Source organism: Trachurus japonicus, chromosome 13, assembly GCF_045865225.1.
Source record: "Trachurus japonicus isolate A0001 chromosome 13, Traja_1.0".
NCBI classification, from domain to species: Eukaryota; Metazoa; Chordata; class Actinopteri; order Carangiformes; family Carangidae; genus Trachurus; species Trachurus japonicus.
In genome coordinates, this window is record NC_140919.1 from 42,115,226 (window position 1) to 42,140,512 (window position 25,287).

General features: G+C 40.4%; 1 protein-coding gene across 2 annotated transcripts; it reads left to right on the forward strand.

Moving 5' to 3' along the window:
- The first annotated feature begins 1,376 nt into the window (after positions 1-1,376).
- Positions 1,377-25,199, forward strand: LOC146976685 (synaptosomal-associated protein 25). Of its 2 annotated transcripts, none has more exons than XM_085794554.1 (8): positions 1,377-1,450; positions 5,513-5,717; positions 8,522-8,563; positions 9,953-10,001; positions 11,214-11,331; positions 15,836-15,982; positions 17,066-17,210; positions 25,108-25,199. In XM_085794554.1, exons 2-8 carry the CDS (start codon positions 5,646-5,648, stop codon positions 25,171-25,173), a joined length of 639 nt encoding a protein of 212 aa, XP_085650680.1. In that variant the 5' UTR covers positions 1,377-1,450; positions 5,513-5,645; the 3' UTR covers positions 25,174-25,199. The 2 variants fall into 2 exon arrangements, with proteins under 2 accessions (XP_085650680.1, XP_085650681.1); XM_085794555.1 differs by lacking the exon at positions 11,214-11,331 and adding an exon at positions 13,250-13,361.
- Positions 25,200-25,287: the final 88 nt, after the last annotated feature.

Sequence of the window (25,287 nt, forward strand, 5' to 3'; positions counted from 1 at the left end):
ATAAAATCTGTTTTCTGTCTTTTATTATATCTTCATCAGCTTGTATTATACACAAAAAATTTGATTGCCACAAAGAGGATGTAAAGTGTGCATCCAAATACTTGAGTAGGTATCTTACCAGAAAACGACTTAGGGAGAAGTTAAATCTTAAATATTATTCATTAAGTATTAAGAATTTGATATTTACTGTACATTGGAAGTAAATTTCCAACCTTAAATGTATATAAGTAGCCTATTGGAAGAAAAATAAAAGGCAGCTATCGGAATTGAATATCAACTTTATTGTACCTCCTTATAGCAAAGCATAACATTCCCTTCCAGCACCTTCTTCAACATCACATTAATTCACATAGTTGATGGTGTTGGTGGTCAGATGTTAGCTGGAGTTGTAACATTAGCAGCAGAGTCTTCAGCTTCCACATACCATCTAGTTTAGTTCAGTTTATTTCAGTCTTTGGTTTGACACAGCACCTCACTGTGCAGTAGAAATGACAACTGGACATAAATACAGCAGATAGACAACGTCCAAGGATAGATGACAAAAGAGAAATAAGCAAATCAAAGTAAACAAAAAAAATAAAGAAGGCATTCAATAGACATTCAGACCGAAAATTTATAGCATAACTTATTTTGCCTCCCCTAATATAAGGTTGTTACACTTTGGAATCTACTGTTTCAAGTCAATAAAGCTCTTCAGCATAGAAGCCACTACAATTCATAGTTCTAAATTATATACTGTAAGTTGATCGTCCTACTTTTTAATGTTTTTAGGTCATTTTCCATAAATTGACGGTGGTTACAGCTGTACAACTTTGTTTTGTGTTAGTTCTGATTTTTGTCTTTGTGAATAGGCTAGACCCCTCTGAAGTTGTAATGAATGTCTTTTTTTTCTTTTTTTTTCTGAATAGCCTGCAGTTAAGGCAGCATGTTGCTGTTAATTTTAATTTATAAATAATATATGTCTGCTGCTGGTGCCTCCGTGATACCTTCTTCAAACTTTAGGCCATACTGTCAAGTACCTAAACCTAGTAGGTTTAGGTACTTGACAGTCATTACTTGCTCGTTGGGCGGATTGATTCACCAAACGTTGTTCTGTAGTCGCCTATCGAGTACACTAACCTATTCTCACATTTTATTAATAAAATGCAGAAAAGTCAAGATAAGTCAACAAAGAAAAGAACGGATTTGTCCTCTAAGTCTTTGTCCTTGGTTACATTAAACTGGGTGCTGTGTGTTTGGTGAGGGGCGGGGCGGGGCCGCTGTAGGAGAGGGAGGGGCGGGGCAGAGGTGCTGAGGAGAGGAAGAGGAGGAGGAGAGGAGGGGTGAGGGGCGGTGGAGGCAACAGGTTGCTGCTGCTGCTGCTGCTGCTGCTGCTGCTCCACCTCTGATGCTGCACCGCTTCAAATCTGGACTATTACACAGCGACAAGCTGAAGAGGAACTGATGAAAGGTAGGAGAAGTCATTTCTGTTTGGTTTATCGATCATATGATGAGATTCATTCCTAAAAAAAAGAAAAGAAATTAAAAAACAAAGAAACAAAAGCGCTAAACCTTGAAGAAACCGTCGCGCTTCAGTTGACTTCAACTCAACAGAAGTTGATGACACCGAGCTGCAGCTCAGATACAAGATACAGAGATACTATAGTTCAACTTCAGTGATTTAACACGAGGAGCAAACATTTTAACTAAGTTAAAGTTTATGTAGCCTATCAGTTACGTAGATGGGGACAAGATAGGAGTCTAATTAGCAAACGTGATAAAAAATTAGCCTTTAAAATATGGTCTGAAAGCTGCGCGTGCGAGTGTGTTTTTCCTCAGTGTGTCTGGCCCTGATGACACTGTAAAGATCAGTATCACCTCATCCCTCATCAAGTGGCATGTTATCTTTATTCAGCCTGCCAATGAATTCCCTCTGCATATGAATAGAAAATTATATATATTTGTATATATATATATATATATACAAATATGATGTAGTTTATTTTATTTTATTTATTTATTCCATTCATTTATCAAGCATAAAAACAAAAAAATAAAACTCATTTAAAAAATGACAATACTGTAACTCTTGAATGAAAGGGAGCAGAAAGAAGAAAACTCCTTGTTGAAAGGGAAGTAGAAGAAAAACATCAACAAACAACAACGTCTACAACAAAAAGTGGCATCAAATAAGTTGAAGTAGCCTACCGGCTGCAGCCCAGCCAGCTACTCATCATCTTAGTAAGGTTGTATTTGAACGTCTGCAGCACCTGTGATCATGTTGAAGCTTTGCACTGGAAGTTGAGCAGCAGTAGAGCAGGTTTATGTCACCGTGTGCACCAGGTGGCAGGAAGCCTTCTCTGTTTACTATCTGCTGATTCACCTGCAGCCCGGTCTGACTGTTCTCTGCTGGACTGTCTTTCATGTCTGGGAGCAAGATGAACTTTTGTATTTAAGTTTTTTCCTTTAATATAACATTTGTTACAAGATGCTAGAACTTCAGTAGTTAATCACCTTGTCTGTGAGTGTGGGTCGACCAGTGTATTGTTTCATAACAGAAGGATTGGAGTGGTGGGACAAACGGCTCTCTCTTTTCTGATTGGCTGACAAGTCTTACATTCACTTCACAGGACACTTTAAACATAGTTTCTGTAAGTTCAACTTTAAGGTGGAAGCCTCAGTAATTTTTTTGGTAACCCTTTAATTTACAGGCCGTTAATAGAAATAACGAAAGAAATAAGTAATTTCGTCATAATGTCTAGAAATAGATAGTTCAACATTTTGCCAAATTGGCCCATTGCCATAACCCCTATAGTCACAGCAGTAGGTTCGTTACCTTTAATTGTCGCTGCAAGCTATTTTTAGGACGACGAGCTGCTCAGAGCTACGCTACGGAGGCTCATTATGGGATTTCTTGGTTTCCCTCATCAAACTCATCAAATACACAATCCAACAACTCCAACACACTATGAGATAATAACACAACGTTACGAGACAGAGATGTTTTCGAGGTAAATGCAGAGACTGCTTGTCGAAAAACTGCCCCTGACAGGAACACGCATCAGCGGTTTTGCATGAATTTCCCTCTAAAACAACTCTGTGTGGTAACGTTGTGTTATTATCTCATAGCGTGGTGAATGTGCAGCTCACAACTTGTCCACCAGAGCGTTGTGGAGTTGTTGGATTGTGTAGGCTAGGCTATTTGATGAGTTTGATGAGGGAAACCAAGAAATCCCATAATGAGCCTCCGTAGCGTAGCTCTGAGCAGCTCACGGCTCTGCTCCGCCGTTCAAAAAATAGCTTGCATCGACAAATAAAAGTAACAAACCTACTCCTAAGACTATAGGGATTATGGCAATGGGCCAATTTGCCAAAATGTTGAACTAACCCTTTAAAAGTTATAAGATTATATCACAGCCTGCTGATGTGTCGTGCAGTGCAACAGGGTTGTTATTGTGATTTTTTGGGAAAAACTTAAAACTACAAAAGCACCCGGGTACAGGACTAGGCCATATCTACATCCACACAAATACATCGTAACATCGTTTTAGTCTGTCTTTTCCTGGCTTGGGTAAAAGTTTGAAATAATCATGACCTTAGTGGAAAGAAAGGCTCAATATCTAGTTAATGAATAATAACACTGAGCAATGTTAATGAAAGTGGAGGCCCAACCTCTACTGCAACTATTTTAACATCACGCTGAGACACAAGTCAAGTTTCAGTGATCAGTGTTGTGACTCTTTGTTAGAAGCAAAAGCTCAGTCAACATTTTGACACATCTACAAATGGTCAAAGGTCAGTGTGATAACTTTACAGAGTAAACATGTGATGATTACCTACATTTAGGAAAGCAGTTTACATTTTGGACTACATTCAAACAAACTGCTTTCATGAACCATGTCACTTAAAGGTTGTGGTATACCGGTATATCTATTTATATATTATTTATGTGTCTAATTTGGTTTAGATGCTATTTCACAGGAGGATTTTGCATCCTCATACATTTTTGACTTTTTCTATCTGATAATTGAAATGCACTGAACAGTTCTATGGTACGAATAATTCATCATGTTATGGCAGATGAAATGTATACCTGATAAAACCAAACCACTATCTGTTAATGCCTGAAAGAACCTGTAGAAGCTGGAGTCAGACCCTCCTGTTTAATTCTGGTTTGTTCTCTTTTCTTTTCTTCGGTCTCGCCCCTCATCTTCTTTCTTCCAGCAGGTGGTGATTAGTGGTAAGGCCTAATTATGATGATCCAGCCTGATATAGCACTGTGTCTGAAAAGAAAAGCCAGTGTGTAGGAGCGACAGTTGAGAGGAGAAGAAGTGTTTTTATGATGCTGAGGACCCAGCACCTGCTTGTCTGATCGTCTAATTAGAGAGGAGAGTGTCATTATAAAGAAGAGGAGAGATTGATCTTCTAAACAGTGTTGGTGGTGTAGTTTTGACAGTGGCCAACCGTGTCTATCATGCTGATGTTAATACGTCTTTGTTACAAAAAATGTTTAACAGATGTGGCCAATGGCCATGTCTGAATTGCAACAGCTTTTTTTTCATTCAGGTAAAATCCTATCACTATAGAACCTATTGTTTCCCTGCCCTGTCTAGGCAGCGCTGCTCTTCTGTCCAATACACACAGGGAGCTTCACTTTTCATTCAAACAAACTAATGCTACTGCCACAATTGTTAGATTTCATCAATGAGACCAACATTTATCTCCTAAAAATAATTTAACCAGCCGGTGGTAAACCTCTAAAAACCTGCGGGAAGTTAATTGGCGATCGTTTTCTCCCCTGGGATGAGGACGGAGGTTGGCCGGCCGACCAGCTCTGCAGACCGGCTGCTGCCTCTGTGATGTCCCGGTCGCTGCAGAGCTTCACTTCTCTGAAAAACATCGCAGCAAACTTCTAAACAGCCGTCGTTTGGATAAACTGGCCGTAGATTTGGGATCTAAACAGTTACTTTCTCACATGAAAACATATTAAAACTTAATAAAGTTACGTAATAACAGCGCTAGAGCGGGAAATAAAACAGCTTTTAGCCTGTTTTACAGCTACTAGTATGCTGTTTAGAAAACAGCCATCGTGGGGCGGAGTTTAGCTCAGTTGGTAGAGCACCCGCCCCATGTGTTGAGGCTATAGTCCTCGCTGCAGGCGGCCCCGGTTCGAGTCCCGCGTCGGACGGCCCTATCCTGCATGTCATTCACCCCATCTCTGCCTCCCATTTCCTGTCACACTCTCAACTGTCCTATCGAATAAAGGCATGAAAAGCCAAAAAATATACTTTAAAAAAAAGAAAACAGCCATCGTGTTTAATGTGAAGGGATTTCAAAGATGTAAAGAACCGACTGCAGAGATGAAGGTTCAGTGTCTGGTCACTTAGTGGTTACAACCATGAATCTGTCTGTCTGTCTGTGTGTGTGTCTGTCTACCTACCTGTCTGTCTGTCTGTCTGTCTGTCTGTCTGTCTGTCTGTCTGTCTCTGTGGTCAGTCATCATAAATAATCACGGTGTCTCTCTGCTCTCCAGCTGACAAAACCACCTGATGCTGTGAGCGTCACCTGGTCACCTGGGACTGAACACACACACACACACACACACACACACACACACACACACACACACACACACACAGAGACTGTATACACACACAACACACAACATGGCATCAGACCCGCCCATCTTGACGGAGCAGGAGGAGCTGCAGCGGAGAGCCAATCAGGTCACTGATGAGGTCAGAGTTCAATCTAAACAGCTTCTTTTACAGTAGATTATTGTAGTAATTGTTGTGTTTATTGTTGTGATCATTGTAGTAGTGTTGTGTAAATAATCACTAGAGTAAAGTAACCACATGAGTTTAACTTCCTCTACTGAGTCTGGAAAATATTCTGAGGATGAGGTCATCTTGAATCAACTCTTAACCAATCAGAAGACTCAAATCAAATCCACTTCTAAGTACAGTACTGGTGATTGTCCATAGTTTTCTGATTGGTTGTCTTCCTGTTGCCAGATGTCTCAGACCTCACTGAGGAGTCTGCTGCTGTGGTTCTGGCTCAGTGTTTACCAGATGACTGAGTGATGCCTTGTCTTTGCTCCCAGACAACCTCCTTATGTTTGACCAGTTGTTTAAATTCAGTTAACAAAGATTAAAAACAAATGAAAACTGAAACGTCTGATTTGCATTTTAAATGACTGAAATTCATATTCATCAAAATTGTGATTAATTCATTATCTGGGAATTTGATGGATGACTTTAGTATTAGTCTGGGTTGTATGAAAATATGGAGGCTCATTATGGGATTTCTGGGTTTCCCTCATCAAACTCATCAAATACACAATCCAACAACTCCACAACGCTCTGGTGGACAAGTTGTGAGCTGCACATTCACCACGCTATGAGATAAATAACACAACGTTACCACACAGAGTTGTTTTAGAGGGAAATTCATGCAAAACCGCTGATGCATCAGGGACAGTTTTTCATCAACAGTCTCTGTATTTCCCTCTAAAACAACTCTGTGTGGTAACGTTGTGTTATTATCTCATAGCGTGGTGAATGTGCAGGTCACAACTTGTCCACCAGAGCGTTGTGGAGTTGTTGGATTGTGTATTTGATGAGTTTGATGAGGGAAACCAAGAAATCCCATAATGAGCCTCCGTAGCGTAGCTCTGAGCAGCTCACGGCTCTGCTCCGCCGTTCTAAAAATAGCTTGCACCGACAATTAAAGGTAACAAACCTACTCTTAAAACTATAGGGATTATGGCAATGGGCCAATTTGCCAAAATGTTGAACTATCCCTTGAACATGGTTCTTACTGCAGTGTGTCTGATTCCTGGTTACTGGTGCTCACTGCCGCCGTTCACATATTTTTCAGACCTGCTGGGTTGTGTTGCTGTGTTTCCTCTTCCTCTCTGCCAACGCAGCACAGACTAAACTCTAACGTGTGGACCTTCTCCCAGCAGCACGCCTCTAGACTAACAACAAGACAACACTATCACTACAACACAGTAGATGCATGTCTCCTCAGGGAGGTTTACGGAGCACACACCATGTTTCCATCTCCACTTCCCCTGGAAACAGTGAAACTCTGTGTGTGTGTGTGTGTGTGTGTGTGTGTGTGCAGCACAGAAAAACCTCAGGCAGAACAGTGAGTGACAAATGTTCTGACCAAAAGAAAAGATTCCAGATAACCAAGCTGACACACAGAGGGACACACACCAGAGGGACACACACAGGGCCGGCCCTAGCATGTTGGTGGCCCCCTTAACAAGATTTTTGTTTGTGGACCAAATCACTGGTTAAAACTGAATACAGACGTGTTTATGCCCTCTGAGGTTTGAGGCCATTTTCTCGACTTTTACATATTTTCTTAAATGTATCTTTTTAAGATACTTGCAGATGTAACAATACTCAAGTGTTTTATGTCTAAATATTAGAACCTCCGCTGTGAGCACACTGAGGCCAGTTTGTCCTAGAACACTGTAGAAAGAAATAATTTAGGACAAATGCTGGAAATTTGAGGTCTGCTTTTTGAAAAATGTCAAATCCCTTGTGAAAACACTCCTTCAGTCATGAGAATGAACTGTTTTGGTGCTTGAAATAGGATATGAATACAGTAATAGATACGTGTAGAAAACAAGTCTAAAATGACATTTTGTACTTTTTGAGCACAAATGTTGTCATTCTGCCGTTCTATTTTCACCAAATGTCTCAAATGTGAGATAAAAGAAGCTGAATATTGACTTCACATTACATATAAAGCTCATAGCTGCACGTGCAGACCTCAGGATGTTTAAATGACTTGATGAACCCCGGTACCTTTCTGATCATGTGGCTGTGGCCCTAAACAACCACATAGAGGGTTTATACCAGGGGCCACCGGCCCTGCACACACACCAGAGGCAGGATCAGTGTTACTGCACCATGGACAGACAGCGCTCGGCCCCAAGGGACTGTCCCTTTAAGGGCACCTGTTCACCTGGTTGCCATAGAGACAACTGGTCTCCCAGGTGCAGTTGTCTGCAAGAGGAACATAAGGCATGGATGTGCCACACACACACACACACACACACACACTCCCAAGTGTTTAAAGGTTACTACAGGTCAAAGCAATTTGTGACCTCATCATCCTCAGTGGGGAAGTCCCTGGGAACTGAGAGGATATTTACATGGCACACACACACACACACACACACACACACACACACACACACACACACACACACACACACACACACAAAGGTCATCATACCTGACTTTAAGTTCAGCAAAACATTTGTTAAAGGCTAAATCTACATATTTTTGACTATAAAGCTGTATATGATAACCAAGAGTTGTATGTCAAAACTGCATGAATACTTATGAACGTGAATGAACAAAGTTTGTGAACAGTGTTTCATTTTTTGTCCTCAATTTAATTTAATTCATTTGTTTGTTTGTTTGTGTGTCTAGTCAATCGTTTATTTATTACTTCAGTCCATCTGAAATCCAGTGTACAGTACTGAACAGTATTGTATTTTGCTCTTTGTGTTTTTCAGTCTCTGGATAGCACGAGGCGGATGATGCAGCTTGTTGAGGAGGTACTCACACACACACACACACACACACACACACACACACACACACACACACACACACACCTGAAATGACCAAATAAAAACATGAAAATTGTGAGAGTCAGAGAGCAGAAACTGAATCATGAAGTTGATTATCATGTTAGTGTCATCAGCTCTACATTATCCTCCTCCACTGATGTTTCCACCAGAGGAAATACCCAAACAGTCTCATTTAATGTGAATGTTAATGTGATTATGTCTGATGCTGGGATGTGATGAACTTAAAGTGAATTTGGGCTTGGACAGAGACAGAAGCAGAGGGGTGGGGCAGCAGGAGGGGGGGTTGCATGTCAGATAAATCATTAAGCACAATGTTAAACTAAGTAACATTGTTTTTACATAATCACCAATCAGTGAACAAAGCACATCATTTGTATATATATTGATTTACAGTGATATTGTCTGTTATATAGTAAGCCATTCAGTTGATTTCTGTATAGCAGAGCTCCAGACTAACTCTTCTTACGAGCAGCTCAGTGGCCCCTAACTTAAAACTTTAGGAGCGCAAGAAGAAAATTTGAATGTATTGTAAATCAACTTGAAAAGCAAATATTCACATTTCCTTTTCATTCATGATCCTCACACACATTGGCCTCTCACTTTTAATGACAGATTCTAGATTATTTGAGTCGCCCCTTATATGTTTGACCAGTGTTAAAGGGATAGTTCAACATTTTGGCAAATTGCCATAATCCCTATAGTTTTAGGAGTAGGTTCGTTACCGGAACGTTACGAGACGAAATTGTTTCCAAGGTAAATTCATGCAAATCCGTGCGTTCCCGCAGGGGGTAGTTTTTTTTGGCAAACAGTCTCTGCATTTCCCTCTAAAACAGCTCTGTCTCGTAACGGTCAGTTATTATCTCATAGCGTGGTGAATGTGCAGCTCACAACTTGTCCACCAGAGCGTTGTGGAGTTGTTGGATTGTGTATTTGATGAGTTTGATGAGGGAAACCAAGAAATCCCATAATGAGCCTCCGTAGCGTAGCTCTGAGCAGCTCACGGCTCTGCTCCGCCGCTCTAAAAATAACTTGCACCAATAATTAAAGGTACGGAACCTACTCCTAAAACTACAGGGATTATGGCAATGGGCCAATTTGCCAAAATGTGGAACTATCCCTTTAAAAATAAAACATGTGCACATGTGCAAGTAGATGAACATTTTACTTGCACTGTCTCAAATTCTGCAGACATGAGCAGGAAGTGTTGTGTGGTGTTTTACTACATGTGTAGCCTATATGTGTGTTATCTACACTATCTGCAGCATCTGTCTTCAAGATGCTTTGAAATGACATCAGTAGAGAAATGATGCATCATCATGGTCATAATGTGTTTCTGTATGCTCCACCCTCCAGAGTAAAGAGGCTGGGATCATATCTTTGGTTATGCTGGATGAACAAGGAGGTAATTAGTTCTACTCTGTTTATATTCTCATTTCTGTTCCTGTCCTCCAACAGTCAGGAGGTCAGACAATGCACCAACACAAAAAGACAAGAAGTCTGGATTACAGCATTATATCAGTATCTTTTAGTTTGAAGTAAAATGTCTTTGCTTGGAGCAACATTATGTTACCTACAGGATTTTACATTACTACCTGATGGACTAGAGACACTGTCCCACTGGTCAAAAGAACAGCTAAGACCTGCTAACATCAGGTTTTTTTGTGAGCTACCTAATTTGAGAATTTCTCAATCAGTACGTTGACATGACACTTGAAAAAACTAATTATGGCCTTAAAGGACAATCCCGGGCAAATTCAACTCGGGCTGTATTTTCCTAACATTTCAGGAGCCATCTGACGCTGTCTGTGGAAAAAACGGCTTTGAGGGATGTAAAACAGCCTAAGCAGCGGAACTTGCATCCACTCCCATTCATTGCTGCCATGGCGATGCGGGGACAGACACAACTACCACAAAACAGTAGCAATTAAACTGAAAATCTTCCGATTCCTTCTTTTAGACCTGAAATGCTAGGAAAATACAGCCCCGAGTTGAATTTGCCGGGAACTGTCCTTTAATCCAACTATAACTGGACAACTGAAGTGTATGTAAACGCGTTAGTCCGACTAATATCGGAGTTCTCCAACTCCGATTAACACACCCAGATAATGCGATTGGAAACCAGTTTTCCTCAGCATGTATTCGCCTTAATCTGACTGAAACTGGACAATGCATGTGCACATGCTCCACAACAGTAAAGATGACACAAAGTGGAGCAGAAGCAGCCCAAACCAGGCCAAATAAAGGAAAAAAAAACAGCATCAGCGCCGATTCATCGCATTTCACACAGTGCGACCAGCGAGAGGATGTGTTTTATCTAAAAGAAAAAGAGAGAGAAGGAGAAGGGAAGCCCGTCATATGGAGAAGGGGCCAACTGCCTTTTATTATTGGGTTTACCTGCATTTAAAAAACCTGCGGATACTATTTTTCCAGTGGGTGGATCAGTCTGTGTTCACAGATATGATAGGAGCCATTGTTTTAAACTATGAAGACGTGTTTGGACTCTCAGATTTAAGCTTGGAGTTGGGTTGAGGTGTCATGGAGTCAGGTGGCTCAGCTTAAACCACCTGTCTGTACACTGTTCCTTCTCTGCTGTTGTCACTCGTGTTCCTAACAGAGCAGTTGGAGCGTATTGAGGAAGGCATGGACATTATCAACAGGGACATGAGAGAGGCAGAGAAGAACCTGACAGACATGGCCCCGTGCTGTGGTCTGTGTGTCTGGCCTATCAGGAAGTAGGTCTGGTTCCCAGGGTCTGCACCTTCACCAAACCCACCTTGTGCCCACTTCCATTAAATTAGCCTCAAGTCTAAAGGCTTTTTACATGCAACAACAGGAGCACACCTCCTCCTGCATCCCTTCATCCAACCATCATTTGTCCATGCTACAGTAGCTCATCAACATGGAAGTGACTTGGAATTACCACGAGACACGTTAACAAGGACAAAATGAGTCAATGTTGATGACAACAGCTTCAAAAATGCTTCTTTCCTGCACAGTGTTTATTGGCTTCCCTGTCCTCCACACTGACCACTCCAAATCACATGTAGCTACATACCGTGCATACGGAAAGTATTCTGAAACTCCTGGAGCTTCCTCCCATCTCCATAAAGGATGTCTGGAGCTCAGCCAGAGTGGCTCTCTCTGACGGCTGCAGCTCTGAGACGAGTCCTGGTTGACCCCCAGATCTGTGCTTTGCTACGGTTCAGTCTCTGAGCTCTTGGGCAGTTCCTTTTACCTCATGGATCTCATTTAGCATTCAGCATTTAGCTGAGATATGCAAATGAATAAACTTTACTGATCCTGAAGGAAATTCTCGGTGCCAGCAGCTCATACATACATACATACATTCTAAACAACATAACAATAGATAGATAGAATACCAATAAATACACAAAATAAATAAAAGTACAGGTCTTATTTAGACACGTCCAAACTATTTCATTCAACACAGCTGGACTCAAATGAAGGTGTAGAACCATGAAACTGACATCACCTGAACGACCCACATGAGTGTCACAGCCAAGGGTGTGAAACTATATTCACAAGATATTTCAGTTTTTCTTTTTTAATTAATTCACAAAAAAATCTAAAATTCTGGGTTTGTGCTGTCATTATGGGATGGTGAGAGTAGATTGAAAATGAATTTCATTGATTTTCACATAAAGCTGCAACATAAAAAATGTTGAAAAATTAAAGGGGGTCTGAATACTTTCCGTACACACTGTATGTCGGAAGACAAACCAGCAATAAAGTGAGTGGAAAGTGATATTTATTGCTCAGTGATTCTAGTTACACATACAGTAAATACAATAAAGGATAAGAAGACATTTGAAGCCCATACATTGTTCTTCCTCAGGTCCAGAGTGGGTTCATACATTATAGCCCTTACTCCAGTTCACCCACAGACATAATGGAACTGGGCATCAAGGCCAAAGCCACATAGCCAGCATAGCACAGCACACCGCTTGGCACAAAGTAGCTGAGCTGGGATCAGTTTGCAGTGGTTGATCACAGCATTGGTTGGTTTAAAGTGAGGTCATTTCTAGTGTTTTGGTGGATCTCAGTTGCTGGTGGCTGGTTTTTAAGTTCAGCTCCAGTGGCTTGTAGGAGATAGTGATTTCATTTTTTGGTAAGGGTCCCTTTATTAACATTAGTTAATACATTATTAAGCATTAATTAACTGTTAACAAATATATTAACAATCATTATTATGTATTACTTAGGATTAGGAAACACATGAATTAATGTAGCCTATTAGTAAGCAGTTAATTAATGTTTACTACTCAAAGTTAGTTAATGCATTAATAAAAGTTGAATAATGTAATTAGTTATCATTATGTATGCATTACTCAGCATTAATTAACACATTAGTTTATATATTAATGCTTAATAATGTACTAACTAATGTTAATTAAGGGACCCTTATTGTAAAGTGTTGTGATTTTGTTTTGACCTCCTCATCGACTTCCATTTGCCATCCTCTCTCTCCATTCTTTACCTCCTTTCCTTATGCACCCATCATTCCTTTACATCCTTCTTTCCCACCTCTTCTCTGCTTCCATCTTTCTCCGTGTCAACCTTTGTACCCGTCTTCCTGCCTCCTTCTCCATCCTCCTCCTCTTCCTCCTCCTCCTCCTCCTCCTCCCATAGAGCAGTTGGAGCGTATAGAGGAAGGCTTGGATCAGATCAACTCTGATATGAAGGAGGCCGAGAAAAACCTCACTGACCTGGGCAAGTGCTGTGGCCTCTGCTCCTGTGATAAGTAGGTGGTGGTTGTGTGTGTGTGTGTGTGTGTGTGTGTGTGTGTGTGTGTGTGTGTGTGTGTGTGTGTGTGTGAGGTAAGTACATGTATGAGCAGCTTGTTTTCTGTTGAAATAGGCACTTGTATGAAAACATACGTACATCTAGCTCGAACTAATGCAGTCTAATGTGCCGGTCCTGCTACAGTATATGCCTGTTATCTGGACTGATGCTTCTGTTATTTTCATCTTCAGCATCAACCTTTCTTATTTTCTTGGAGATACTGTACACTGAAGTTTGAGGTTAATTTAGAAAATAATGCAGAGATCACAATAGCAGACAGAAAACAAAGCAGTAAATCAGTTTGACTCATGGTTTCCCAGCAGCAGATAAGATAAATTAATAAATAAAACGACAAAGCACAAACCTACGTATACTCATTAAAATTGGCATTCATCAGCCTAATAACAAGAATTTGAGTAGCAATTTGTCTTCCTCAGGGATTTGATCTCCCCCTTTCAAAGCCAATGAGTTTAAGAGAGGTTGTCAGCAACGGCATAATCCATGTTTCTGTTTCTGATAGCAGTTCAGAAATCCTTCATTTAATAAAGTATTTTGTCATATTTCTTTCCCGAATGAGGATGATTAAAAGTCTTAGTGTCAAATGTATTTAAAAGGGTGCACACTTATACAGTAGTTACTGTATACTTGTTGTGAGAGCCAGTTAGTTTATGTAGGTTTATTCCTGTGTTTTTCAACCTTGGGGTCGGGACCCCATGTGGGGTCGCCTGGAATTTAAATGGGGTCGCCTGAAATGTCTCGTAATTGATTTAAAAAAAAAATTACTGATGAAAATATTTTATTGTTTTTATTAACTAATTAATCAACTTAACTATTTAAAAAAAAAATTATGATGAAAAACACCACACACAATCTTAAACAACTGTATTATAAACTGTACTTTCACTTTCTAGAATATAAATCAAGTTCAAATAAAATGGCAAAGGCAATTCTCCACCATGTTGGACAATAATGATTTATTGTATTGTAGCATATAAAAATATCTGAGCTGGTGCTTCTTGATTGGCAGTGGGGTCGCCAGAAATTAGTGATGTCACAATGGGGTCACGAGCCAGAAAAGGTTGGGAACCACTGGCTTATACATGGAACTAAAAAAACATCTTGAACATTTCCACCTCTCATGGTTTGGAGGATGACAGATGTCAGTATTTCAGTAAATGCCATGCTATCCGCTCCTGAGAGAGGCTTTGATCAGTAGTGATGTAGAATAATGTAAGGTTAGTGGTGGTTATTGTCCGTATCAATGAGGTCGAAGCTCCTCTCTAATATGACGAATACCACAAACTACATCCTCCAAAATGATCCTTCATTACTGTTCAGTTTGAAAACAAAGCCTGAACCTTCATGAAGGAGGATTTGTTGCACAACTGTTGAATCAGGCTGCATTAGTTTTAAGCTGGTGCACGTAACAAGTCCATTTCCACTATGACATTTGTTTGATTTGATTTTGTGGATCATGCACAATGAGAAAGACTTGATTACATTTGCTTCATTCATCCGTCACCACAGCTTTCCTTTGCTGCTTGCTTTACTGTCATGATGTTTATTAGCTGTTTTGATGTGGTTCTCCATCCGTACTCTAGAAACGGACAGCAGCTGTACCCATACTGAAACATACCATAAACACATGACCTTACCGTTGACTTAAAGGGCTAGTATAATTTTTTTAAAGTGGGGTTGTATGATCTACAAATAGCCCCTAAGTACTTTAATTGCAGTAGAAGACTCTCTGCACTCCTCCCGTTAGCAACGCCAGCCCATAATAGCCCTGCCCAGAGATTTACAACATACAGTGTTGTGAACAGACCCAAAGAAACGGCCTATTTTCACGGCCTAAAAGAGGTTTTACCTGAAAAGAAAATACACAGTTCCATTGTTCACTATAATATAATTTTTTCCAGCCCTTCAAAGTTCAGGAAAAACACAGTTTTTATTTGGACCTAACCAACTGCTGATCGGCGGGCGCTAACCCTGGGCGGAGGGATACGTGAGGTGGTTAGATCCAAATAAAAACTGTGTTTTTCCTGCACTTTGAAGGGCTGGAAAAAATTATATTATAGTGAACAATGGAACTGTGTATTTTTTTTTCACATAAAACCTCTTTTAGGCCGTGAAAATAGGCCGTTTCTTTGGGTCCGTTCACAACACTGTATGTTGTAAATCTCTGGGCAGGGCTATTATGGGCTGGCGTTGCTAACGGGAGGAGTGCAGAGAGTCTTCTACTGCAATTAAAGTACTTAGGGGCTATTTGGAGATCATACAACCCCACTTTTAAAAAAAGGCTACTAACCCTTTAAGCTGTAAAAGTACATGTGCTATAATGAATCCTGCAGTAGCAGCAGGACCAGTGTGGCTACAGTGAAGGTTCTTGAGGTGAATACGATAAGACATCCATGAAGTGTTTCTCTCCGTCAGACTCAAGGCCTTTGAGGAGAGCGGGGCGTACAAGGCGGTTTGGGGCGGTTCCTCCGGTCAGGACGGCGTCGTGTCCGACCAGCCGCCGCTGTCACGAGTCGTGGATGAGAGGGAGCAGATGATGATGAGTGGAGGATACATAAAGAGGTAATGAGCTGTGTTGCTGGGGGCAGCTGGGCGTTGTGTGAAGAGGCGTCGGCACCGTGAATGTGTGTTTGCTGACATCCGATACGGCCACTCATCAGTCCCATAGGCAGCTGCTCAAACACGGGACAACTTTGTTTCACATTACAAAAACAGTTTTTCATAGTAAAATGCAATTTATAAAGCACATCTATATTATACGCCAGGGAGAATTTACAAGTTTACAAAAAAATGTTCAAGTTTTCACATATATTGATGTGCTTAATCGCTTTCTGGTTGCTTGAAAGTTTGATGGAGGTTATGTATTGCTTGAGCTCACCACTAAGAGCAGTAAAGGAAGGTTTTTTTTTTAATGAACTTACATTTGTGAATATTTCCATTTATTTATTTATTTAAAAGGGACAATACACATTAATGAACATTCGTAGGCTACGTGTGCACAAATGTAAATGCGTTAGAGTTAGCAACTTGCTAATTTGCATCCGTAGTCCCTTGGCAGGTAACACACAAACAGACAGAAATGCACAAGAATTATACAGTGGTTCACAATCATATACACATTCATACCTATACATAAAGTGCATGTGATCTGTAAAGTGCCTGGTATAAAAGTGCCAGTTTCTAAAGTGCAAGTGCAAGTATAAATAGGTAAAGTGCATGTCTTTATGTCTATGAAATTATGCCATTAAAATAATAAGGTTGATAATAAAAGTTATGTTAGCTTTTTCCTTGTTTTTTTTCAGGTCAGGGAGCCCGAACAGTAGTACATTCCTCCAAAACAAAATAAAAAATCACCATCAACATTGATAGCAACAAAATTACAAATATCACTCCATAGTTTTTGCACAATAGGGCCGAGTCAAAAAAAAAAGGGGGTCACAGTTTCAGCATGTACAGAACAGAAAGTACAATTCACATCAATGTCTTTTTAAAATCTTTTTACAATGTGGTCATTGGATGGATAAAATCTATGAATAATCTTAAACGACATTTCTCTCACTTCATTAGTTAACAGGTATCGGTTGGGGAAGAGCCAAATCTTCTTCTTCCCTGCCTGTGGATTGATGTGTTGCTGCTCTGTCTCAGGGTGACCAACGACGCCCGCGAGGACGAGATGGAGGAGAACCTGGCTCACGTGGGCAGCATCGTGGGCAACCTGAGGAGCATGGCGCTGGACATGGGCAACGAGATCGACATGCACAACTCCGCCATCCAACGCATCGGGGGCAAGGTATCGACCTCAACACACCGGCCACCAAAATATCAGCTACTACTGTACATCACCAGGTCAGGTCTCAGGTGACTTTATTTAAGGGTTAGTTCAACATTTTGGCAAATTGGCCCATTGCCATAATCCTTATAGTTTTAGCAGTAGGTTCGTTACCTTTAATTGACCTCTGGCTAAGCCCCGCCCCCTCCACTCACTCGGACAAACAGTCAACATTCGGTGACAGTTGCTATGGCAACAGCTGTCACAGTAGAGACATTTCACAGGAGGCAACTGATGATTTTTGGAGACAGAAAGATTAAATATCATCTGGAAGTCACCAAAACTTCACGTAGCTTTACTGCTATGGCTGCCGGTTGCCGCGAAACGCCTATAGCGACGGGCTAACTTCTGTTAGCCTGTCTATGGAGTTTTACATTATACGTTAGCATTAAGCTAGCGGACTTTATGCTTAGTTGTGATACTGGCTAACATCTAAACATCTCTGACAATATGTTGCCTCAAATACGTTGTTGACTTAACTTAGAACAGATGTAGACATCCTTGTTAAGTTTATCCAGGTTTAGTTGGTGTTGTGGTCTACTGCATAACTTTATCCAGAGCAGACACTTCTCTTGGTTGAGATGTGGCTTAGGAAAGGGTTAAAAAAATCCCCCCCGTGGCCCCCAGCCTCTCAGGATACCTAGTGTGGGAGTTGCATGTACCCCATGAACACCGTTTGACCATTTTAAACTGAAATGTCAAGAAAAAACATATGAAAACGAATGAAAACTGACTAACTGCAATGCATTTCAATGGACGTGGAAGCAGAGAATGTCCGAGTGTATGGGCTAGCTATGCGCACTGTGATTGGCTCATCGTGTTTGGGGGCGTGGCTTAGCCAGAGGTCAATTGTCGGTGCAAGCTGTTTTTAGAACGGCGGAGCAGAGCCGTGAGCTGCTCAGAGCTACGCTACAGAGGCTCATTATGGTATTTCTTGGTTTCCCTCATCAAACTCATCAAATACACAATCCAACAACTCCACAACGCTCTGGTGGACAAGTTGTGACCTGCACATTCACCACGCTATGAGATAATAACACAACGTTACCACACAGAGTTGTTTTAGAGGTGAATGCAGAGACTGTTTGCTGAAAAACTGTCCCTGAAGGCAACGCGCATCAGCGGTTTTGCATGAATTTACCTCAAAAACAACTCTGTCTGGTAACGATATGTTATTAACTCATAGCGTGGTGCATGTGCAGGTCACAACTTGTCCACCAGAGTGTTTTGGATTATGTATTTGATGAGTTTGGCATCACTGGAGATAGAGCTGGCGAGTCGCTGCGTAGGCCTGGTATACAATTATTGTCCACAAGTCACTTCATGCCAAGAAACAAATCCCAGTGTACCTGCGTAGGGTCACTGTGTGCCACAGGAACAATTATGTAGACAGAACAGCAGTCACTCAAATGTCTGCAGCCAGGGCCGTTGCTAGGAGGTCTGGGCCCCCTTAAAGAATACTAAAGTGGGCCCCTCCCCCTAACTTTTCCTTTTTTTTTCTTAGACTACGTGTGTATTATCGTTTTTTATTTAGCCTTCTTTGTTTTGATGCTAATGCAGCATTACACTGCAAAAACTCAAGTATCTTAGCAAGAATATTTGTCTTATTTCTAGTCAAAATGTCATTTCTAGTCAAAACAAATCTCATTATACTTAAAATAAGACACATCATATTAAAAGCAGCTTGTTTTTAGACACTATTTACTTCTTTCGAGCAGATTTTCACTTGGAATAAGTAGAAAAAATCTGATAGTGGAGCAAGTTTTTCTTTCTTATTACAAGCACAAAAAACTTACTTTCCAGGGTTCCTGCAGCTTAAGTAAAGTTAAATTTAAGACTTTTTAAGACTTTTTTAATGCCACTTGAAATGAAATTTAAGACCGACTTAATAATAAACGCAAATGGAAAAATGGGTTTTACCCACTTTGCCACATGGTCCAAGGTAAAGTGACTGCAACATGAACGATGGGGGGGGGGGGGGGGGGGGGATTCTAAATTTTACCTGCCACTCAATGTTTCTATCCGCCACCATTTTGCAAGTGTAGCCTACAATTGTGGTATTTGTACTGTAATTTGTCGTGATTTTGAACAGAACGGTACCACCACATAAAATATTTATTTAGAAAATTCTCTATTTCTTCACTCACGTTTAATTTTACTGTAGAGAAACTGTATCATCCCACTATTTTTCTGCTCTTTGTGCTGTACTAGGGATGAGATTTTCATATTGTTACATCCCTCGTATTACAATACCTCAATAACAAGCCTATGATATTCACTGCAGTAGTGTAAGACATATCATGATATCAAACTCTCACTGTCAGGACTGTTGTATAGGGGAGAAAGGTGATGTTAATTCTAGGGGCCCAGCGCCCATGTATAGGGCCCACAAAAAAAAAACAGTAGTCTAATCTTTGTAAGACTGAATTTTTCTGCATAAGACCCTGACTAATACTCACAGTAATGCTGTATTAGCATCAAAGCAAAGTAGGCTAAATAAAAAATGATAATACAGTCTAAAAAAAAGTGGAAAAGTTGGGGCCCACTTTAGTATTCTTTCAGGGGGGCCAGAATTCCTAGCAACGGCCCTGCTCACTGTATGATAATACCACAGTAGCTCTTTATTCCACTATGCATAAGTTAACACAAACACACACACACCCCTCCCTCCCTCCCTCCCTCCCTCCCTCCCCCTGCTCACCTCGCTCCTTGTTTATTTGTTTATTTGTTAGGATCCCCATTAGCTGCGCTCTAGAACGCCGCTAGTCTTCCTGGGGTCCACAGTTAAAACCAATACATTTAAACATAAATCTGCAATCACAACATAAAGACAAGTCAACAAAATCTTACATTAATTCTGTACCATCAGATTATCATCCACATCAAAGAACCTGTGTAAGACAACTCCGATGTACAGCAGTTATAAAATAAAATAAAATAAAAAGAATAAAATAAGAGGGTAAAACAAATGAAGATGACAACAAGAGATTCTATTACGCTACATAAGACCCTTTATGTGTATGTGTGTGTGCATGTGTATGTGTGCGTATGTTATTTTACAGATATGAAATTCCAAGATATTTTTTTATTTGCTTTTTGAATGTTAGTTTGTGTGTGAGTTTAGTTATTGGCAGTGGTAAGGAGTTCCATGATTTCATTGATCTGTATTCTATTGTGTGCTTCAGAAAGTTGGTGTTTGGTTTAGGAAGCGTGAAGCGGCCTTGTGTTGCCTGTCTGGTGGCGTATGTATATGAATCATGATTGTGTTTTAACTGATTGTATTGATATAAAGGTGTTTTAAACTGTAATGTTTTCCATATTGAGAGAAGTAATGCAGCATTGACTCTGTCCTCTACTTTTAACCATTGTAGACAGGAATGCATGTTGTTGATACTGTTACTGTATGGGCATTGCAGAGCAAGGCGTGCTGCCTTGTTCTGCACCAGCTGTAACTTATTCAAATCTTTTTGTGTAGCTTTTGCCCATACTATCTGACAATAGTCCAGATGTGAGAGTACAATGTTATTTAAAACAATCTTTGCCGTATTTGCTGTGAGGTATTTCCTACATCGCCTTACCACTGCCAGTGACTTACCCATTTTATGTACAACAGTGTCAGTGTGTTTTGACCAAGAGAGCTTGTTATCAAGGAAGATGCCCAGGAGCTTAGTTTCCTCAACTTGCTGTATAGATGTTTTATTCATAGTAAGGCTTAGTTCTGGCTGTCTCCTGAGAGAGTGATTTGATCCAAATATAATGCATTTTGTTTTAGCTGTATTAAGTATCAATTTGTTTTGACAAATCCATTTCTCAACTGTATCCAGCTCTCTAGTCAAGATGACATTTAGATCATTGGCTGTTATTGCTGATGCATACACTGTAGTGTCGTCAGCAAACATTGTTAATTTTGCATCTTTCAGTACTAGAGGTAAATCATTTGTATAGATGGAGTACATAAGCGGACCCAGGCAGCTTCCTTGAGAAATTCCACATTCTAAGGACATGCTATCAGAATAATCTCCGTTAAAGAAGACTTTCTGTGATCTATGCTTCAAATAACTTTCCATCCAAGCAACTGCAGATTTTGTAAATCCATAGGTCTCCAACTTTTCAAGGAGGAGCCTGTGGTCAATTACATCAAATGCTGCTGTAAAATCTAACAGGACCGCACCACATATCATTTTATTGTCCAAATCTTTGTACCAGTCATCTGTCATCTGAGCTAATGCAGTGCACGTGGAGTGTCCCTTTCTATAAGCATGCTGGAAATCTGTCATCAAATTATTTACAGAAAAGTATTCTTGTATTTGGTCAAATATTGCCCTCTCAAATATCTTACCTATTGCTGGTAACAGGCTTATGGGACGACTGTTAGGGCCACTAAATGATGTTTTTTTATTTTTAGGCAAAGGAATTACTTTTGCCTCTTTCCAGGCCTGTGGAAAGATAGATTGTTTCAGACTGATATTCATTATGTGACAAATAGGGTTTGCTATATAGTTACCTGCTATTCTAACCAATTTATCATCTATATTATCAATTCCTGGTTGTTTGTCATTACATGTTAGTTTGATTAATTTCTCAACTGTTTCTGTTTTTAGTTCACTAAATTCAAAATGACTTAACTTATTTTCCATATGTTTTTTTATATTCATGATGGATAAACTGTTGTCTGTCCCATGTGATAATTCTTTCCTTAATTTATATATCTTACTTCTAAAATAGTCATTCAAATGATTTGCAATTTCTTTGGGTTTAGTGATAAAAGTACCTCCACAGTCTATATAAGTTGGTTGCAGTGATGATTTTCGGCCCATTATACTGTTCAATGTGCTCCAAAGCTTTTTGCTATCATTCTTTGTTTGATTTAACTGTGAGGTACAATATTGCTTCTTTTTCTTTTGGTTTAGCTTTGTAACATAATTCCTCAGTTTACAATATTCCTGCCTATCCTTTATATGACCACCTTTTTGTTCTCTTTCCTTTGCCTTATCTCTCAGAGCCATATGATCTTTTAGCTCTTTGTCAACCCACGGTGCTCTGTGAGTTTTCACTGTAAGTTTCCTAACAGGTGCATGTTTGTCCATGACTGGTTGAAACTTTTCCAGAAATACAGCTAGTGCTTTATCTGGTTCTTTTTCATCATAAATCGTTGACCAACATATATTACTGATGTCCTTCAGGAAAGCTTCCTGAGAAAACACCCTGTATGACCTTTTGCACACAATTCTTGGCTTAGCTTTAGGCACTTTACTTTTCCTTGCAATTGCCACTACATTGTGATCACTACATCCCACTGGGACTGAAAATGCTTTACTATAAAAATCACTTTCATTCAAAAAAATATGGTCAATACAGGATGATGTGTTGTTACCCCTGCTGTTTATATTCAGTCTTGTTGGTTGTGTTACCATTTGTTTCAGACAGCATGCATCAGCTACAGTGGTCAGTTGATGTTTTAGAGGGCATTTGTGGGATAGCCAGTCAATATTCATGTCTCCCATAAAAACAACTTCCATGTTCAATTCAATTCTCCTTCTCCCTCTCTAACTTTAAATAAATACCTGGTTCTGTATCTGCCGTCACACAACACAACAGTCGTTTTTTTTTTAACAGTGTGAGAAGTTTGACGATGTCCGCGACATGTGCGCTTACAGTCTATGCATGTGCGCGGTCGGTCGGTGTGTCTCACGTGCGTTACGTCTGACTCGCGCAGCGACTGTTGTTGTTGCTCCAGGTAGCGCTAAACATCAACAAGCTATAGCTATAGGCTAGCTGCTTGGGAGACAGCAGTGAAACACAACGCAGCCAGCCACACACACTCACTAAACTATCAGCTGACACGGTGACACACGGACGATTGTCTCTCACACTCATTTCATATTGGGCCTACGTGTCGTTAGGATACCGATTTTTTTTTTTTTAATCCAGTGACGGGTGAGAATTTCCAAACCTGACTTGTCAATCCTCCTTACCCTCTCCCTCCTCCCTGTCTCTAGCCAGCTGTCTTTTCAAAATAAATGCATGAAAAGTCGGAGAGAAAAAAAAACACGGACTCGGGATCAAACAAATAGACGTTTTACGGGCGACCACTGTGCTTTTCCGTCGGCATTAAATGTGCCATTTGGAAATTTAATACCAATAGCAAATTTACAGTAAATTTAAGACAATTTAAGACCTTAATTACCCAGATTTTAATTTAAGACTTTTTAAGACTTTTTAAGGACCCGCGGGAACCCTGCTTTCACTGGCAGATTTTTCTATTTATTGTGAATTTAAGTGAAAATGATCTAAAAACAAGTTCATTTTTAGGTGATGAGTCTTATTTTAAGTGGAAAGAGATTAGTTTTGACTAGAAATGAGACATTTGGACAAGAAATAAGACAAATATTCTTGGAAAGATGTTGAGTTTTACAGTGTACTATGAGTATTAGTCAGGGTCTTACACAGAATAAATCAGTCATACAAAGATTAGACTACTGGGGTTTTTTTATGGGCCCCACTGGGCGCTGGGCCCCTAGAGTTATCATCACCTTTCTCCCCTATACAACGGCCCTGGTCTGCAGGCAACTCACTGGCTGTGTTCAGACCAGGTATAAACATGGACCTGATCACCAGTTGGCAGCTTTCAGTTGAGGTAGAAACACACCTGAGTCAGATTCACATTTATTTAAGTGGTGTGGCTGCTACAAGAATCTATCCATGGCCCCAAAACACTAACTTGATGCTGCGCTCAGCTCCTCCACACCCTGTTCTCTCTCCCTGTTTCACACCCGAGCGCACTGACAATGGACCCGTCTGTCAGACCGGCTCCACACAACAGGACTGTTTATTTGCATTGGGAGTGGGGGAGTGCGTGCGATCCGGTCACAGGTGGTCGATGGAGATGCTACTCACGCTGCAGATGTGAACTGCTCAGAGCTGAACCACAACTTAGAGCAGAACACATGTTATCAGATCACTGTCGAGCTATAAAGACACATCTGTTCCTGGTTCAGTTAACTGTCGGATGGAAGCAGAGCTGTAGCTGTAGCCACACCGACACATCCACTGGAACACAAAACGACACTGATAAACATGCAAACAAAAAACACACTGGTGTGCAAAAGGTAAAAAGTAGATAAACCGGTACCACTTTAAACTGTTGAACCATTCACACCGTTTTTTTGTTTGTTTGTTTTTTTCTTGATGCATGTGTTTGCCATCTGGGTGTGTAGTGATCAGAAGTGAGCAGCAGGGGCATCAGGTGTAGAAACTCTGTGTCAGGTCTCAGCTCTCATTCAGGAAGAATGAAGAGACTGAACAGCCTGGGGTAGCACTTAGTTGATCTGTTTTAGTGGTTTTGTATTGAGGGGGAGGATTTTTATATGAGCCCTTTGGGCCTCTTTTCCTCTCCTGCACAATTATTTTCCTTTGTATTATTAAATATAATTCTTGTTTTTATCATTGTGCATATGAATACAATCAAAATGAATAATAGAGAGAGAGAAAGAGGATGACAGGAACAAGCTGTGACAGGGAATGACTGGAAGAAGCAAACTGATGGATGGAGTTGAGCACAGCAGCGGTCCATGGACTGAACTTTCTCTTGTGCTGACAAAGAAGAAACAGAGATCAAAGCAGTTCACACTTTTTATAAGAGCATGTGGTAGATTAATAGAAGATGCATAAAAACAGTGCAGCTAGATCCTCAAAACAACTAAAAGCAAGTTTTTATTTCCTTTTTTTTAACACTATCTCCTCCACTTCCACATTTGATCAGTCACTGCATCCAAGCAAAGTTGATGTTGGTGCAGCTCCGTTGGTTCGGTTCGTCTCATTAACATCTGTTTCTTTTGTCCCGTCCCTCTGTCTGCAGGCCATTCTCAACGTGTCCCGCATCGACGCTGCCAACCAGAAAGCCAACAGTCTCATGAAACGATAGGAGCAACTCAACTCCTCCATTTTTTTATTTTTTTTGTTCCTTCTTCAAACTTTCAATCACAACATCTTTGCATGCTTCTGTCTCTTTTTTTTTTTTTTTTTAAAGTTGTGTTTT

What these genes read in the sequence shown, in the direction of transcription:
- LOC146976685 (XM_085794554.1), top strand. Translation starts at nt 5,646, where the DNA reads ATGGCATCAGACCCGCCCATCTTGACGGAGCAGGAGGAGCTGCAGCGG. An exon ending in TGATGCAGCTTGTTGAGGAG is followed by an intron (nt 8,564 to 9,952) that starts GTACTCACACAC and finishes TCCACCCTCCAG; the next exon opens with AGTAAAGAGGCTGGGATCAT. An exon ending in TCCAACGCATCGGGGGCAAG is followed by an intron (nt 17,211 to 25,107) that starts GTATCGACCTCA and finishes CTCTGTCTGCAG; the next exon opens with GCCATTCTCAACGTGTCCCG.